The following is a 19,752-nucleotide window of genomic DNA, read 5'->3' on the forward strand; positions in this document are numbered from 1 at the left end:
CACCCTGAAGAGAAATGTGATGTCCAAGATGCTTTGCGGGAATCTTTTAAAACATGGTTTTTATTCATAATCCCCTTCTGGAGGATGCTCAGAGAAAAAGCCAACTCAGTTTTCTGGAAATGCAAACTTGGGGGCCAAGCCGCAGCAACAGGGAGTAGGGTCCTTAGGGTGTAGAAAGTAGCAAATCTGCCTAAACTTTCCAAGACTGATTAAGAGGCCTCTGCAGCTCTAAAGGGAATAGTGTTTGACCTGGAGGAAATGTAGCCAGGCAGCACACAGTGGCTAACAGACAAAAACAGGAGACATTTAACACCTTTTCTCACATAACGTACCCTTTGGCATAATAGGCTGTGCCATACAGACATTTCTCTTTTGGTTCCACTATCCCAAATCAAGTATCCCCACCTATTTCATTATAACTCATATTAGGTCAAAAAGGAAACACATACACCAAGATGTCTGTTTTAACCTGAAATAATTCTGTTGATATTTGAATTTCTTTCAGTGGGACAATTGCTTTAAACCACAAGATATCTCCATCTCCAGGTACAAAATCCTTCCCCAACCCCCCACCCCCAGCCAACCAACCAACCAACCAACCAAAGAAACAAACAAAAACCCAAAACCCACAACTCGGCTTCAAATAAGTCTGGAAGAAGTGAGATTCTAAATATTTACATATGGGGCAAGAAATAAATCACAAAACTATTTACAAAAATACACAAGCTTATATGCATTAACAATTTACACCAGTTCACAAAAATATTAAAACATAAAAAACTATATAAATTAAAGTTAAAAACTCAAAAGTATGATCTAAGACTTCCTAAGATGCTTCTCTCATGCAGGTCATGGCTGAAAAATCAGGTTTTGCTATCTCAGAATCTAAACTGTAAAACAATCATTTTTATTCTTGAACATTAACAGTATTACTTAGATAAGAAATAAAGACCCTCTGTGCACATTGACATTATCTTGCACATATTAAATACACCATTCTTGACATTTCTGTAACACACCGTGCTGAAAATCACATGCCTTCAACCATTTGGAAGTCACTTTCTGACATACTTTTGCTTTCATTATTATTTCCTTACACACTCTGCTCAGGCGGTACTTTGCCAACATACTGAATGGGTGACTGACAAGCTGAAAACAGAAAAATGGATTTTGTAGGCTCTTTCTTCAACTAGCAAGACAAATCTCAAATTTACATCATATTCATCTATTGCTGCTGCAAATGTGATAACCTACTCTTCTATCCTCACGCCTGTTAACGGTCCCTCCTCTTTGCAGAATTAGTCCTAGAATTTTTCAACCTGACCTTAAATTTTTTAAAATGCTTTGTTATTATAAGAAATGTGCATGCCCTACCCATGGGACCATCCCAGGGACTTGCATGTATGAAAGGAAATTGAATACAGGAAGAAGTAAGGCTCAGATGAAATTTATTAATAAGAAAATGGCACCTCTGGGGTTGTTAGCAAAGTTTCTAGCCAGACATCCAGGAAATATTTATTTCAGTCAAACCAAACTGTGGAATCAAAATTTTGCCAAAAAAGATAAAATCTGGAGGCATGACTATGAAAATGTCGATAGAATTAAATTATGGGTTTAATGCATAAGGCAACTCCATTTCCTTGATCATAATGCTTCATGTCAAAATTTGAAAGTAATAACATTCAATTACTATATTTGTGAAGTCACACACACGGTGAACTATGCTGAGGTAACTGGCTCACAGTGATTTGCCATCCAATTTCTACCCAATTTTAGAATGGGAAAGATTCAGGCAAAGTCATTCAAATAACTGAACCCAAAGTTAAGGCTGTTGCACATACATTAAATGAAACAACTCTCGATTTTATCTAAAGTTTGTGTTTCATGATTATACCAGTAATTTGAATCATCATCCTGTATTTGAAATGTTTACCTCTTATTTCTAAACCCATAGGATGTTATTAAAAAAGAAATTGCTGAGGCATCAGTCTTCATATTTATAAAACAAACTATAGTTTCAGACGAAACAATGTGTGTGACAACAAATCCACAAATATTAAAACTGGAAAACTTCTTGCACCACTTGCTTTGAGCTCTCAGGTACGAACGTCATGTTTATCTCCTGGTCACACCAGCCCCTCCTCCTAACCTCCATGCTGCTGGTGAGAACCTACAGGGCTAGTGTGGCCTCCAAGGGGCAATGGATTGCCTACTTGACATAAAAGATGGTTAAGGTAAAAAAAAAAATTAGTGCTGCATAGTCACCAGAGATCAAACTCCTGTATGTAGCACCCAGTGTGTTTTTGTGCCAAATGGAGGTATCCTATCAGGTTTTCTAATACTTTGACTATATACCAGTTGGGTTGGTACTTTTAATGTAGGAGCCTAAGCTTCCACAGACATTTTACATATTGGTGCTTCAAGACTCCTACTATGGTCTTTACTGCATCCCTCTGATCAATTCTTGGGGAACAAGAAAACCTTATAGAGTATTTCCACTTATAAATGTGTTCTTAACACATTTTATTTTTCTAAATATAAACCCTTAAAATGCAATCTCATGATTGTTTTAAATTAAAAAATTGGCATGAATCCTAATCTTTATACAATTTCACAGCAATAATAGCAGCATGATTTTAGCCTTTTAAAAATATTTCCTCCTTTGCTCTAAATAAAAATTCCAAGTTCTAAAAAGCCAGAGCAGAAACCATCTAGTAAATGGAATGAAATTCTCCTATATCGGAACATTTAAAATATGTGAATGTATAAAACTTGAATATTATTAAGAGTTGTGGAATGAAGTGACAATCTAAACTCATTTTGTAAACACAGGACTGCCTTGCTTCTTGGATGCACTGTGGGGAGTGGGCTGAGAAAACAGAATGGAGTTGAGCTAGAGTTTTCCTCCTCTAATAAGGAATGCAACTTTAAAAAGTCCTGGGTGTTAAACATGTATACCATGTCTACAGAGTTCTAAAGAGCTATATCTGAAATGCTGGTGTAGATGGCAATTACAGTAAGACTGTGACCACACAAGTACAGAGTAAGCAAAAGACATGCAATGCCTTAGGACGGAAATGATAACCAGTGAAATGAGGCTGTGTACTAAGTGGGTATTGCAGAAACTTTCAGTTTACTAACAGATAATTAGTAGCCACTAATTCCCAGGGAACCTGTACTCTAGTTTAAAAACAGAAACATGTAAATGTACATTAGTAATAAATTATGTATTTATTCTGTCAAACCATGCTGGCTTTCTTTAATGAAAAAAGCAGCTAATTTAGGAAAACAAATGGTATGACATGTCTTACTAGAACTGCAATTTACCAAATATTATTTGAGAGGAAGAAAACTTGAAGGCAGACGACACATTAAAAGCACTGATAAAGTTTTCTGGTGCTGACAAAATTCAATGATAGTAAGAATTTTATACTTCCTTCCACCAAAGAAGTTTCCTTAAATTCTAACTTTAACAAAATCCTTTCTGCAGTGATAGGAGCCTGTTGATTGAACTGTGAGGAACAAGGATGAAAAATAAGAATGTAAAGAGTATGGTTTGGCTTGAGTCTAAATGGTCCGACATTTTATGACACTATTAAATGCTTAATTTAAAGTCATAATTCCTTATTTGTAATTATAATGTTGCTAATTGTCTGACTGACTTATCTCGAAGGGTCAGGGAGGTTTTTTCCTCCGTGCTAATTGAACACAAAACCCTTCTCAGACAGGGAGAACAAAGTGAGAATAGAGTGCCTATCTGGGCAAGTTGTACAACTACTGAAGAAACAGGAACACAACAGTGAATGCAAAAGCCAAGGAAATAGATGGGAACTGCTCTGAATTATGTCGCAAATACTAAGAAGAAAGGACAAAGTTAAACTCAAATTTAGTTAAAGGCAGTCCTCAGGCTCTTACAGATTAGCCCTATATGGCAAGTACGGTCTGTGACAAATTTCTTTACTAGGTTTCAACACAGTGCTTACCATCATTCAGACCTTTTTTTAAGACAAAAATGACACAGTCTATAGATGGAAGAGGTGGTAATGAAGCAGGGAAGGGGAAAAAAGGTGATTGTTTACCTTTATTCTGCTTTTGTTTTTTTAATGTGGTCAGGGGTTTTATAGCTTTGTTTGTGTTTTAATCTTTTTGGTTATTGAAAAAAAATAGAACAGTCCACTGTCCAGCAGAGGCTGCTTCAACTCTATTGCTCCCAGGGCTCATTCTGCATGGATCTGTGTTTCAGGATGCTGCAAGGCCAACTCTGTGGGCAGGAAGGCCCCTTGACCCAAAGCTGTAGCATATGTCCTGCTTTGTGGATGGGAAAAGCTGGGGGGCACATACGACCCCATACCTCCCCCTCCAAAGACTCCTCGCTGATGCTGAGGCAGGGAGTGGTAATCTTCCAGGTTATCATACTGGGACACAACAGTTATACTGCTCTGACGCTTGCCGTGTGGTTGGTATTGGTACAGCATACTGGGGTCCCTGTCCACGTTCTGGGAATGATGGAGTTTTAGGCTATGACTCCTCTCTGGTTTAGGGGGTGGGACCATTGACTGAGTGAGGTGTTCTTCCTCCTTGTAGCAGTCTCTGGAGTGTTTCTCTGGGGCAGGAGGCTGCCTAGCCCAAGGCCGCTCTAGCTCTTTGGGGAGCCTCACCTCTTTGTGGTTCAGTCTCAAAGATTCCTGCCCTGATGTAGCATATTTCATTCCAGAGTTATGGTAGCTAACTGGCTCAGAAGTATCTGGAATCCCTTTGGACCCATAATCTAATTGGCTAGCTCCCTGGGGGAAAGGTGGCCCATTTTTTGACTCACATAGTTGCCTATGGCTTGCTTCCTGGTGTGCCCTGTGCTCAGGAAGACTACATCCCATGTCATGAAGCTTTCTGTTCCTCAGGCTGCTCTGCTTCTGAGGGAGGGATGGTTTCTCTGAGTGAGTATTGCCATATCCTCCATGGTGGTGTGCTCTCTCCAACTCTGGCTCGGGATGCTTCCTATAGAAGCGGTCATCTCCCTCAGGACTGATGGCCTTTGCTGGGTGTCGGCCTTCCTTTCCCTCTGCCACTGAGAGAAGTCCAGTTTTCCCAGGATCTGATTTACTACGCAAATGGATGACATAGATCCCCCCCAAGTCGTCTTGAACAGCTGGGGTCATATTATCATACTGGGACATAACAGGCCCTTTCACCTTCTGCCGAGCACGGCTCTCTCTGCGGATAGATTGCATGCGGTACTTTTCCATGTCCTCAAGATCCCATGAGGCATAGGTGTGCTTTACATCAGCAGTTGGAGGCATGTTGACTACATTATGGTCATTACCGGAGAAATAGCCAGTCATGTTGGCCCGGGGACGTGGAGGCAAACCGGCATAACTGTACAAGTTCTTTCCTTGCAACCTAGGATTATAGAAAGCAAAATCGCGATGGGGTAGGCGATGAAGGGGTCTCAACTGGACTGTGCCGTAGGCATCCACATCACACAGGGCCCCATCTGGACTGTAATAGGAACTAGAAGAACTGGAATATGGGCTATACCGGTAGTGGACCCGTCCATTCTCAAAGTAAGGCTGAAGCTGAGTTACATGATAATCTGAGCGGGCCTGGGAGGATTGATATGGCTTATATTGGTACAGAGGTCTTGGGCAGTAGGCTGGTTCATCATCTGGGGGAACTTCTGTCCGTGAAATGGGAACAGAGCGAATCATGGAAGATGGTGGGGCATGGAGAGACTGTACCCTCCGGATGGTAGGGTATGGTGGCATATCTTCAGGGTAACAAGTACTCCTAACAGAGGAGCTCAAAGAAGATACATATTCGATCCGGCTGCATGGCTTGGAGTGGTGTCCAGACATACTTCTTCCTGGGGCTACATATGTGTTATAACGAGGACCCATGGAGGCTGGTGGCTCTGACCTGGCACCAAACACTTGGTGTTGCTCCAATTTATTGTGATGTAGAGGAACACTCTGGGGACGGTACTGGCAGTTTGGAGTCATACTGAAATGCAAACAGTTTTCTGGCCCATAGGGCTCAGTGGTGACATCAGGCCTAGCAAAAGATGGGTAAACTGTTTTCTGAGAAGTATGCTTGGGTTGTGGGATAGGAAGTGGTAAAGGCAACACATTGTCCACAGAGGCAGATGAAGCAGTGACAAAGGAATGATAATTTGAACTGCTGGTGGCATCCGCACTGCTGGAGTGTATGGCAGCAGCGATCTTGCTCTCCATCGTCCTGGTGGGGGGCATTGGTGCAGGGAAGCCACAGGAGTGCACAGGGACAGACTCAGCACGCAGGTGCAGTAGTGGGGCCCGGGCACCATCCCGTACTTTCTCAGGCAGGCCTGGCTGGAGAGCAGGAGCCATGGGACACTGAGCAGCTGTACCACCTTCATTGACAAAGACAGATGCAGGGTCATCCATGGCTCGAGGTTCAGGTGGCCTCTCTGGAGCTGGAACTATTCCTTGAATCTATTGAAAGACAATAATATTGATGAGTATATTTTTTTGTATTCCCTCAATTAAATCAAATACTGTTAAATTTGTAACACACAAGTTCAGGATATATGAATAGTAGCTTGAACTTTTCTAAGCCATGTAATCACAGTGGACCTATTTCCATTGCCAGGAAAAGAAGGTCTAAGCTGCTATTCAGTACAATAGCCACTACGATCTTTAGAGAATTGTTCAATGTTTTCTAATTTATGATAGGTTTTAAATGTGAAACGAAGTTGCCTATGGTCTTATCATTTTTTTCTTTTTTAGTTGAGATTTTGCTCTGTCACCCAGGTTGGAGTACAGTGGCATGATCACAGCTCACTGTAGCCTTGACCTCCTGGGCTTAGGTGATCCTTCTGCCTCAGCCTCCTAAGTAGCTGAGACTACACAGGTGTTGCACCACCAATTTTTAAATTTCTTTTTTGTAGAGATGAGTCTTGAACTCCTGGGCTCAAGCCATCCTCCGCCCTCGGTCTCCCAAAGTGCTGGTATTACAGGCATGCACCACCACAGTCAGCCTATGGCATTACCTCATGTTTAGACCAAAACAGAGATTTAGTCAAATAAATCTGCCAAGCTTAAAAATACACATCCAGTTAATCAGTCTAGCTCAGTCTCAACACCAAGAATATTTCATTAAATTTAAAAAGTTGATTCTAATATCTGGAGAAAGTTTTAAAGACTCACAGTTGCACACAGTGTGTAGTTTTAAGCCCTCAAATATAGGGAAGGACAATATTCAAGTCAGAGGTTACTGTCCCTCCCTATCTTTTATTGCGCCTCAGTCTGTGAAGTTGAAGGTCAAATATGATCCTCACAGCAATACTGCAAACATGCTATCCTTGATAAGTAGTTGCTAAGATATAGCATCTTCCACTAAGGACTACAATCTATTTTTATTATTGCTATTGATTTTTGTTTTTTGTTTTTTGAGTTGGAGTCTCACACTTCATAGCCCAGACTGGAGTGCAGTGGCATGCTCATGGCCACCCCAGCGTCGACCTGCTGGGCTCTGGCCATCCTTCCGCCTCAGCCTTCCAAGTAGCTAGAACTACAGGTGTGCGCTACTACGCCCAGGTAATTTTTGATTTATTGTAGAGACGAGGTCTTGCCAAGTTGTCCGGGCTGGTCTCAACTGCTCAGGCAATCCACTTACCTCAGCCTCCCAAAGTGCTGGGATTACAGGTTGAGCCACCAAGTCCGGCTAGGACTAGAATCTTAAATCCTTTTAGTTTAAGGTGACCACAAAAAAATCCTGCAGCACTTAAAAAAAAAATTTATTTATTTATTTATTTATTTAAAATAGAGATGGCGTCTCACTATGTTGCCCAGGCTGTCTCAAACTCCAGGGATCAAGCAATTGTCCCACCTTGACCTCCCAAAGTCCTAGTATTATAGCTGTGAGCTATCACGACTGGCTGGTACTTTATTTAAAAATGAAAAAAATTAGGAAGAAATCTTAGCATTTGTATACTATATTCTCTTATCATATCAAGTGCTTGACTATGGAACAAACTGCCAGTTAATGCCAGAAAAATAATAAAATTATAAGGCACTATAATTCTTATATTTCTAAAAAGACTGCAAGACAGAGTGTCTCACAAATATCTTGATAGTGAAGAATCTTCTTTGCGTAGTATGAAAAAGTGGCAGAAGGTGGGTAAATGACTTGCCCCCAAATCAAAATGAGTCAGTGATGGAAAAAAAAAAATTAAAACTCGCAACTGATACCTGAAGCCCACTTTGTCTCATTTGATCATTATCTCTTTGTGTTACTGTGAAGAAACTACTTAGATCCATTAGAAACAAAAGGTAGCAGATATAGTTAAACTATAGTCATCTAGTAACTGCTCCTTTCTCAGAGAAAAATTAGCAACAAGATAAGGCAGGTTCTGATCTCAAATGGAAACTATTTTATGGAAGGTTGCCACAGTGCTTAAAAGTAAATATCATATCTGACTCAAAGATAACAACACAACCTGTTGAAAACTGACACACCTTTGGACAAAGACTATTACAACTCAATGACTTCTTCCCCTTCTTACCTTGTGAGAATTATTTAATCCTATACTGGCTGCTACTTGCACCTGCCCCACAACTGGCGGCTGTTCTGCTGATCTCTGGGAAGGAGGTGGGGGAAGGGGACGATTAGTTCTATGTGTGCGCTGAAGGGTGGCAACAGCAAAGTCAGCAGCAGCGGGTAGTTCAGCCACGTCCCAGTTGACTTCCTTGGTGCTCATTTCAGTTGTTGCTGGAGTAGCTGTTATGTAAGTCATAGTGGCTATGCTGGTATTCTCTTCAGGGGACCCAGAAGGAGGATAGGTATTGTCTCTAGGAAAATTAGAAGGTGTGGGAGATTTGTCTGCAATGGATCCAGAAGGAGGGTAAATTTTGTCCCTATGCAAATTAAGTGTGAGAGATTTATCTGCAAGTTCTGAAGGGTGATGAGGCTTATCCACACTTGCACCAAGATAAGAAGGAAGCTGATCTCCACTGTGGAAATGGAGTGGAGACTGGTCCAGATCCACAAAGGAGACGTTCGGCATACTGTTCTTCCCAGACTGGTCTTCAGGGAAACTTACATGATCATCAGATTTTTCTGAGTCTGCTAAGGGAACTGCAGTAATTCTGGTCTTTTCTGGGTCCCCAGATAAATAGGTTCGATGTGGTTGATTCCCTGGCATGTCTACTTGGCGGTGTTGATCCCCAGATTCAGTTGTGTTGGAATGGATAGGATCTCCAATAGCTGTTGTCTCTGGCAGAGGCTGGTCACAGTTTCCTGGTGCATTATTCTGGAGGTGAAACTGCTCTGCTGGTCGATCCGTTTGGAAATAGGCCTTATCTAGAGCAACAGCAGAGTAAGAACTGGGCAGTTTATCTTCGGTTGTAGCCACGGCTATGTCTCCATAATTTGTATAACCAGTCTGAGAAGTCCCTGGTCTCTTCAAAGACTGGGTTGAAGCTTGCTGTGCAGACTCAGCTAATGCTAGCGCCAACATTCGGGCAACATTTTTCGGAGGCGGTGGTGGTGGGATAAGAGAGACTGAACTGACAGGAACGGAATCCTGAGGGGGGTCATGGGCAACTGCTCCTAGTGGGAAATTGGGAAAAAAAATGAGAGTGAAAAAGTAGCTTATGTTATCATAAATGGAAAGCCAAACACTCCCCATTTGATCATTAAAAAATAGGTGCCTTCCATATTTCAAAATGGCAATCCATGATCTTCTATCCCACATGCAAATGCTGTAGAAAACACATCTGGTTCAGAAGGAAAACTAAAACAAAGAATGTTTAAAGACTGCAATCTCCTCTTGAATTGCTACAGAGATGGGAAGGAAAAAAAAGCAGGTCCCTCACCTGGCTCAGAAAAGATTGTTTAGAAAACAAGCTTCAAGTGCTTGCAGATTGTTATTACAAACAGTTTTTATTTACATTTGATGGTGTAGGCTGGCTTGTTAATTTGTAAGGCTACAATAAAGATATTTTATTAGAAGAGAAAACAGAACTAAGAGCTACGCAGTTGTGTAAAAATTATCCACGAATTCTCACTGTCCAAAGAGATAAGGGGACTTTTGTGAAGGTCTGAAGCAGGGCCACTAGCTCTTTTGGGGAGTTTTGTTTGATTGATTTTAATTCAGGGCTTTGAGCCATCAGCACCACCCAGAAAAGCATTCTCTTTGATTAAAGGCTAGCTGTGGAGCATATTTTTCTCTTAAAAGGCACAGATGGCACACAGGATTGAAGATCCCTCTTAACTTAAAGAAAGAATGGAGGAAAACAAACGGTACCTGTCTGAGTCTGTCCAGAAGCTACAGCCTTACTCTGACTGCTTGAGACAGACTGCTCCTCTTTCCCTGGCAATTCTACTTCTTCAGCAGCCCCCTGGTCCAGGGGCTGGACTTCAGATTCACATCCTTCTTGGGCCTCTCTCTCATTTGTTTTCATCTTTACTATCTGGGTGGGGGATCTATTTGTGACATCCCTTTCTTCAATGCTTTTGTCCCAGGTTGGAGATGATGCATTCTGAGCGGTAGTATTTGAGACTGTACCGATGACTTCTGACACTCGAGGTGGAAGGGTCACTGAAATTGGCTCAGATATGTTCATAGAAGGCGATTTGCTTAATTTCCGTCCTATCTTCGGAGAGAAAGCATAGACGACCTTTTCAGTAAATGAGGATGGCTTAGATGATTTCTCTTCAGTTGGGCTCAAGTCCAGGGTAAAGAATGGACTCAGCTTCTCCTGAAGAGGAGAGACAGGTTCAGAACTTGCAGTGCTTCCTGGAGTCTGAGACTGACTACCACCCACTTCTACATCCTTTTTATTGGCACTTGATTTATCCTTGGAGTATCCTAATGAATCTAGAAAGGAAGCACCACTCTCCAGACATTCTGATTCAGCCTTAGGAGGACTACATTGAAATGACATTGGATCAAAATCCAGGCTGGCTACTCCAATGTCTGGTGGGCTCAAGTCAACATCCTCAGCTGAATGAGGAGACATTAGGGCTGGAATATGGAGCAGCCCGACTTCCTCCTCACTTTCATTGTCATGCGGCAGATTATCATAGGAATTACAACGGTTCCCCAGCATTTCTCCATTAAAAGAAGCAGACAGTGCATCACTGCTAGATCTGGGTCTTCTGGGTCGGAAGAGTTTGGTATCACCTGGCAAAAATAAATAACAATGTCAAGGTACGAAAATCAAAGGATACACAATATGATGGTAAATCACCTACTTAGTACAGCAGTAACTTATGATATAGGGTAAGAAAATGCTAGTTCTCATTTTCTTCTTATTCTTTTTTTTTTTTTTTTTTTGGTTTTTGAATCAGGGTTTCTGTCACCCAGGCTGGCATGTAGTGGCAAAATCACTGCAGCCTTGATCTTCTGGGCTCAGGTGATCCTTCTGCCTCAGCCTCCCAAGTACCTGTAACTATTAGCCATGCCTGGTTAATTTTTTGTAGAGACAGGTCTCACTATGTTGTCTAGGCTAGTCTCAAACTCCTGGGCTCAAGCGATCCTCTCACCTCAGCTAAAGTGCTGGGATTACAGACATGAGCCACCACACCTGGCTTACTTATTTTCTTTCTAGAAATTGTCTCTCAGTGCACACAGATTGTTTAAGCTTGAAATAACAGAATTACCAAGCCAAATGATAAATCACACACACATTTGATATTATCAGAGGGAGAATGTAGTCATTTCATGATCTGGATAGGAAAAAGGACTCAGAGCTCTTGGAATCTCTTACTAAGCCGACATTGACTCTTGGTACAACTTTGGGCACGTTTTTCATTTCTTTGTTTCTTATTTTATCACTCACCCACATATGACTTATGAGGTTGAATTAATCACTTTAAGCTACACTTTAGATCCATAATAACCAAAAGGTGGTTTTTTGTTGTTGTTGTTTTGTGGGGAAATATCCTTATAATACCCAAACTTCTAAAAAAATTGAGTTTCTCAATTAAAAAAAATTCACAATCCTATAAAGTATTTACATATATTTAGTAAAGAATGTTTTTCAGATACTTAACAAGAATTTCATTTTTTTATTTAAGAAAAATATGCTTTATGTTTCTTAAGTGGAGTACTTAAAAGTAGTGAAGAGTATTACTTATAATTTTGGGATGTTGCTAAATATCCAACTGGTAAAATTCAAATTCTCTGTTCTGTTAAAATTATAATTGCCATAGTAAAAAATAAATTTAAAGAGGAAGAAACTATATTAATATAAATATATTTACTAATGTATGAACACCTATAAAATTAATCCCTAATCAAATATTTTCTGCTCAACACTAGAATCTACCCAGCCCACTGCATTGCTTTTTTAGATTATCTCGACTATAGTTTAATTGAAAGTCTTGGAAAATTCATATGTCAGTCACTCAGATAAAGTGATGTGGGAGAACTTCTTGAATCACAAGCAATAGTTTAATGAGGATCTGGCAGTTAGAAGAGCTAATAAATTAATATGAGAAAATTGACCAAGACAATGAAATCTTAATATACTTCAGAATGATGTGATTTGAATATCACCAGATTTTAAAAAGCCCTTGGGAAATCAATGTAGTCTTCATTAGCTCTGCAAAAAGATCTTCTTTATAATCCTGCTGCATAAGACAAAGTTCAAATACATGAAGGATGTTCTATTGTGCTATTACATAGTTTTGTAAAAAAAAAAAAATATCTTCTTCCAAATCAGCATTGAAGAAATTCTTTGTTTTAAAAATCAGTATGTAGTGCAGCTATAATCCAACCTTTGCTAAGTAAAAGATAAAACAAACTTATTTGCATAATTTTTAGTTTTGGTTTTCAAGTTATATTGTTATCAAACTTTTTTTCACTATTTACCATGAAATTTTAGTCCCTATTTTAAGCAGATTAACTTTAAGTTGTCTTCTTCAGGTACTAATTATCCTTGGATAATGAGGTCTATCTATAATCAATCTGATCTACAGAATTTAAGGTCAGGTTAAGCTGTTTGGCAAGACAAAAGATTACTGGTCTGAGTATCAAAACAGTTTAATTTTATACTTTGTAAAATTATGCTCTCGTAAAATCTAAAGAAGGAAATAGCAATAGCACAACTTTTCATTAGGCATTAATACATAACACAGAGTTAACTTAAAACATTTCAGCTATTTTAATGTAAATTGAATAGCAATCATGCCAAAAATGAAAAGATTAAAGACTGCTACATATTAAACATCAATTAATTTTAATCCGAATAATACTAAATTAATATTAGCATTCTTAGGAAATGATGGCTGATAGCCATTTATTAAGCACATATTTATAAAATATACTCAATTACGTGTTCTTTTATGCAAGGTATTAGGGAATAAAATGACTAATGCTTTTAATCTTACCATCAACTGCATGGAGAGATGTAAGAGACTCTTCACTTTTAGCTGAGCGGAGGGTTCCTTCTGCTCTGCCACCTGAAGAATGAAAACCAAATAGTGTAAAGCTTTATTATTTGCTACATATATAAAGGGATCGGTGTTTTTCCTGACACATTTAAACTTAAAAGAGTGATTGGTTAGTGGTACATTTTGGTAGCAATTTAATACTTTATTATGTAATATATTATATTGTTCTCAAATGGTTTCTGATGTGAAAAATCCCTTTATAAAGCATTATAAAAAGAAAAAGAAGGATTATAAACTTGAGCACAGAGATTAATTTTAAAATGTCTTTTATATTTCCTAAAGACGGATATGTTATCTTGAGATAATACCATACTGGACTCAGAGTGGGCCCTAAATCCAATGACTGGTGTTTCTACAAGCGGAGAAGACAGAGACACAGAGGAGAAGACCACATGAAGATGGAGGCAGAGACTGCGTGATGCTGCCACAAACCAAGGAACTCCAGAGGCTTCCAAGAGCTGGAAGAGTCAGGGAAGGACCCTTCCCTGGAGACTTTGGAAGAAGCACAGCTCTGTTGATAACTTGGATTTCAGACTCTGAGGCACCAAAACTGTGAGAAAATAAGTTTCTGTTGTTTTTTTGACAACTTGACTTGTGGTAATTTGTATGGGATGCTGAGATACTAATACAGATAATTTACTTATTCATGTCAAATCTTATTTGCTAACAACTATCATCATTCTCTTTCACCCCTTGGCAGCACTGCTTACAATTCCTTTTATAAGCCCTTCCTCCCCTGCTAAGGAGAGCATCTATCTCTTGTTCTTTGCCTATCTTTCAAATCATTTCTACTTTCTCTCCCCTCAAGACAATTCTTCCTTTTCCAGCCCTTTATTTTTTTTTTAAATTTTTTTTCCCTTTCCAGTTTTTTAAACATTGTTTTTCTCCAGAATTCAGCACCCAACCACTTCTATTCTCACTCTGCTCCATCTCCTGAAATACCATTCCTAGACCCTTGTTGACAAGGTGAATTCCTACTTATCCTTCAAAACTCAAGTCAAAGATTACATTTTCTGACCACCAGCCCCTCCTCTACAAGAGCTGACAATTGCTACCATAAACACCTTACATAAACCTCTATTTTAATAGCTATGATTCTGCACCAAAATTCATTTTCCAATACATATGACTTCCCAATTAGACTCAGAAGGCAGGGACACGATCTTCATTTTTCTTCCTATCCACAGAAACCACTAACAAAATTTCTCACACATGCCTTGTACAGGATTCCAAATTGAAATGAATGATTAATTAAATGAATTGTACATTATACTTCTGACATTACCTAAGAAGAAAGTACTACCCGTCTTAGATTCACAAGCTGCTAATATTAATAAGACATGGGTTTTAAACTATTTTTTAAAAGAGTAGCTTTTTTCAGCCGGGTTCAGTGGCTCAGCCTGTAATCCTACGCTTTGGGAGGCTGAGGCAAGTGGATTGTCTGAGCCCGCGGGTTCGAGACCTGCCCGGGCAACTTGGCGAGACCTCATCTCTACAATAAATCAGAAAATTAGCCGGGCGTGGGAGCACGCGCCTGTAGTTCCAGCTCCTTAGAAGGCTGAGGCGGAAGGATCGCCGGAGCCCAGCAGGTCAAGGCTGTGGCGGTGGCCAGGAATGGCCACTGCACTCCAGTCTGGGTGACAGAGTGAGACTCCAACTGAAAAAAACCCCAAAAAACCAAAAACCCAACAGTAATAGATTTATTTGATCCAATAAGATACTGTATCAATGAGACCCTAATAAAAAAAATAGCTTCTTTGGTTATAAGAATTACGAATTTGAATGGCATGCTAAAACATGGTTTTGTCATTTTTCAAATCTGTAAGAATATAGATGAATACATTTAAGTACCACAGCAGTATTTATTACCAACAATATACAAGCTATGTTACAAATACATTGTGAATTTTAATCATGTTCACACTATATATAATCTGTGTAGTTTCCTTAAGAAATTGGGTACTAGACGGGCTCGGTAGCTCAGCCTGTAATCCCGCGCTTTTGGGAGGCTGAGGTGAGTGGATTGCCTGAGCCCGCGGGTTCGAGACCCACCTGGGCAACTTGGCGAGACCTCATCTCTACAATAAATGAAAATGAGCCAGGCGTGGTAGCGCGTGCCTGTAATTCCGGCTACTCGGAAGGCTGAGGCAGAAGGATTGCCGGAGCCCAGTGGGTCGAGGCGGCGGTGGCCGGGAGTGGCCACGGCACTCCAGTCTGGGCGACGGAGTGAAACTACAACTCAAAAAAAAAAAGAAAATGGGTGCTTTTACATATTTGTACTTAACTTTTGTTACTTTGTTAGTTGAGGATAAAGAATTGGTAAAAAGCCAGGCTCGGTGGCTCAGCCTGTAATCCCGCGCCTTTGGGAGGCTGAGGTGAGTGGATTGCCCGAGCCCGCGGGTTCGAGACCCGCCTGGGCAGCGAGACCTCATCTCTACAATAAATCAAAAAATCAGCTGGGCGTGGTAGCACACGCCTGTAATTCCGGCTACTTGGAAGGCTGAGGCGGAAGGATCGCCAGAGCCCAGCAGGTCGAGGTTGCGGTGGCCGGGAGCGGCCACTGCACTCCAGTCTGGGCGACAGAGTGAGACTCCAACTCAAAAAAAAAAAGAATTGGTAAAAGAAGACGCTCCATAATACATTAAGCATATTATAACAATATATGAAGTACGTGCCCACAGTAACAAAAGACCATCACAACAGTACCAGAAATGGGAATCTACTGTGCAGACAGCTTTGCTAGCGGCAGGGCCAGGACAGTGGAGGCACTCACCTTTCAGAGCCATGGCTTTCATCTCTGAAGGCTCACTCTCGTTACGCTGCAACTTTCGTTTAGAAACAGATGATGATTTCCCCAAGTTGAAAAAGGAACGCCAGCTGCCCACAGGGGATTTTTTCATCTTATTTTGAGGCCTCTTTCTATGAGGGAGAAAATAATTAATCAGCATTAAGATAGTCAAGGGTCTATCTTTTCTTATCGAAAAAGAAATGAACGAATGATAGAAAGAGCCAAACAGCCTGGACAGGCACAGGTGAAACAGTAAACAAACATCCACCTTCCATACAGCAGACTCTACAGAGTGCAGCTAAAGCACAAAATGGAAATTAAACATGCAAACTTTAATATTAGTAGCTATTTTCACAAAGACTGTTTTTATACGCATCTTCATATTTAGATCCAACCTCACAATCTGCAAAATAAGTGAAAATAAGACACATCTGGGGATAGGAAATATTAAGTCTTCAAAAATAATAGAGTTAAAGAAAATGATTTTAGGTGTCAGTATAGAGAATAAAGATGAAAAAGTATTAAGAAGAGTAACTAACATATAATGAATACCAGGCACTGAGATGGCTGCCTTATATATAGTATCTCTTTTAAATCAGATTTAATCACATGAGGCAGGTACTATTATTCTCATTTTACAGTTGAGGATATTAAGATACTAAGAAATTCAAATAACTCCCTTAATATTGTAAAACTAGTAAATGATAGAGACGGGATTAAAACCCAGGTCTATCTACACCCCAATATTTACGCTCTTAACCACTATTCTAATAAACAAATTTTTGAGTAAATTATGGGGCTAAAAGATAAAACCACAATGCTTAAGACAAACTCAGAACAACAAAATAAAAGAAGCTAGGTTCCAACTTTTTGCTGACAGGACATTTTTAGTCATGGGAAGTGAAAGGAAGTTAGAGGAGTATACTAATATGGAAAGAACAAATTCTAAAGTTTTATTAGTACTATCCAATCCAGAGAATCAAAATCCTTACATTCATGTGTAATAGCCAAAGGAGTAGCAGAGACATCAAAAATAACTTTTATATACATTAGTCTTCCTACTATAACCTAGTAAAGAAGATACAGAAACCATGTTATTATCATTTCTTTAGAGAAACAGAGAATCTCAGAGCTGGAAGGGACATTGAGAGAACAAACTACAGTGGTTCTCAAATTTTAGCAGAAATCAGAATCACCTGGCAAGTTTGAGAGTTTGCTGGGTCTCAGCCCCAGAGTTTCTGATTCGGTGGGTCTAGTGTGGGACTGGATAACTTGCATTTCTAACAATTACCAGGGGATACTGCCGGTTGGGAGACCACACTTTGAAAACTACTCATCTATTCTAACCTTAATGTGAAACCAAGGCCAAACAAGTCACTGCCCATTCATTACTTATTGAATAAGCTGTTTCAGTATAGTTTATTTCTAAACAAATTTCTAAATGAAATATATCAGACAGAAAAATCAACTCTATATAGTGAAAGTATATCATTTTTTTCTGAACAATGTTCCCTGTATAATTGACTTTCTCATTTTTAAAAATTGCATGTTGTAATACTTTGCAAGAATCATTTGTAGTGTTAAGTATCATTCATATGCAAATAAATAGGGACTGATACAGAACTTATAATACTAAAACACAAAATTAAAAACAAACTAAAAGAAAACAATAATTAAAGCTGTGAGGATCATACTTTAAAACAGGATTTGATGAATTGTACCTTTCAAGAGGAAACTCAATTATGGTATGAAATTTTCCCTGAAGTGCAGCAGGTCCTTCTCCTACTTCAATATATTTATTTTCAGTCACAATTGGAGAATTGACCTGAGCTTGTGTTCGTGCTTGGGCTTCCTCCAATGTCAGCAGCTTGGTGGATGGGGAGGATACCAGCAAAGACTTGGGTCTCGATAAAGAAGCTTCAAAAGGAAAAGGAAAGCAATGAAGAGAGTCAACTATGTGTGAGTGCAAATCAACCTGCTTATCTGTTTATGCATCTATCTACCTGTGGTTTTTTTTTTTTTTTTTTTGAGTTGGAGTCTCACTCTGTCACCCAGACTGGAGTGCAGTGGCCGCTCCCGGCCACCGCAGTCTCAACCTGTTGGGCCGGCGATCCTTCCGCCTCAGCCTTCCAAGGAGCTGGAACTGCAGGTGCGTGCTACCACGACCGGCTAGTTTTTTGATTTACTGTAGAGATGAGGTCTCGCCAAGTTGCCCAGGCGGGTCTCGAACCCGCGGGCTCAGGCAATCCACTCACCTCAGCCTCCCAAAGCGCGGGATTACAGGCTGAGCCACTGAGCCCGGCATCTACCTGTGTTTTATCAAAAAAATTTCAAGCATTTTAAATGGCAAAAATTACAATGCTTTAAATTAAATGAGAAATAGAAGGTGATATCCTAGGTTGCTAACTGTGGCATAAATGTACTTAAATTCTTTAACAATTTTAACTATTTTCCTTTCTTAAGAGGTACCAGGAAAGGTGATCACTAAGTCAGTTTTGAAAGTAATTTTTATTCTGTTCTGTATCATACATTTCTGTACATTAATAATAGGTGACAAGATTTTTAAAGAACGTGTCATGAACTTACATCACAAGTCTAATATGTAGTATTCACTATAGACATACAAAATAACTGTCAAATTGTGCATTTTGGAAAACAGATGTAAATTAGTTGCTTTATACTATGATGTTTTAAAAATTGATATAAGAAATACATACTTTTCCATTCCTTTAGAAGTTTGGATACCGTTCCCGGTAGTAAACAAAACCCATCTGAGCCTCACCTGCCCCTTCTTGCATGACCACGCTGATTTTGCCACTGAAGAGCACATCAACGTGATTGAGGATGAATTCAACAACCACAGATTGAATTCGCACTTCCATGAAAGCTGCAGTTCCACTGAAGCAGGCAGACTCTATCTGCTTTGATCTGTGAGGTAAACATTTCCATCAGAGAGTCACCAAGATAGCAGTCATAAAGGACTTTTTAAAAAAATGTGTAAATCACAGATAAACCAGAGGAAGAAATCATACTTTCATAGTCCCTTAGCTAAGCCCCAGTTTTCTGTTTCAGGGAGATGCTAATAAAAAGAACAGAGTTGTTTTACCTTTTAGGATCTTCCTTAAGAAACAATGATGAATTAGAATTTTATTTAAGATGATTAATTCTACAAAAGGTCATAAGTCAAACACAAATTACCTTAACAGGTTTGGAGCCCAAACAATGGCTAGGTTTTTTGCATGCATATTTGTGATGGAACAATAGTCAGCTAGAAGAGACAAGTGTCTCATCAAGAATTCCAGTGTTCTGAAAAAATGAAATACAACATATTAACAGAAAGAAATACTCAGCAGCAGTGTAGAATGTAAACATTCACTAATTAATTTCTAAGTTTTCAATAACAAAATGAAGAAAGAGGCCATACAAACTCAAGCAAAAAAATTTTTTGCTAACTACTAGGTTTAAATAATATTATTATAAGTGAATCCTCCACAAAAGCTAATTTCTGGACCAAATAATATTTTGAAGTT

General features: G+C 39.6%; 1 protein-coding gene across 1 annotated transcript; it reads right to left on the reverse strand.

The window, feature by feature from the left end:
• Positions 1-458: 458 nt before the first annotated feature.
• Positions 459-19,527, reverse strand: ARHGAP32 (Rho GTPase activating protein 32). Its single transcript, XM_008074225.2, has 8 exons — positions 19,421-19,527; positions 19,005-19,150; positions 17,944-18,139; positions 16,208-16,353; positions 13,372-13,443; positions 10,283-11,161; positions 8,540-9,585; positions 459-6,467 (listed from the first exon to the last, which is right to left on the reverse strand). The coding sequence occupies exons 1-8, from the start codon at positions 19,510-19,512 to the stop codon at positions 4,218-4,220; spliced, it is 4,827 nt and encodes a 1,608-aa protein (XP_008072416.2). The 5' UTR covers positions 19,513-19,527; the 3' UTR covers positions 459-4,217.
• Between the last annotated feature and the right edge of the window lie 225 nt (positions 19,528-19,752).

This window comes from Carlito syrichta, unplaced genomic scaffold, assembly GCF_000164805.1.
Source record: "Carlito syrichta isolate Samal-C Ts95f unplaced genomic scaffold, Tarsius_syrichta-2.0.1 Scaffold316376, whole genome shotgun sequence".
Classification (NCBI taxonomy): domain Eukaryota; kingdom Metazoa; phylum Chordata; class Mammalia; order Primates; family Tarsiidae; genus Carlito; species Carlito syrichta.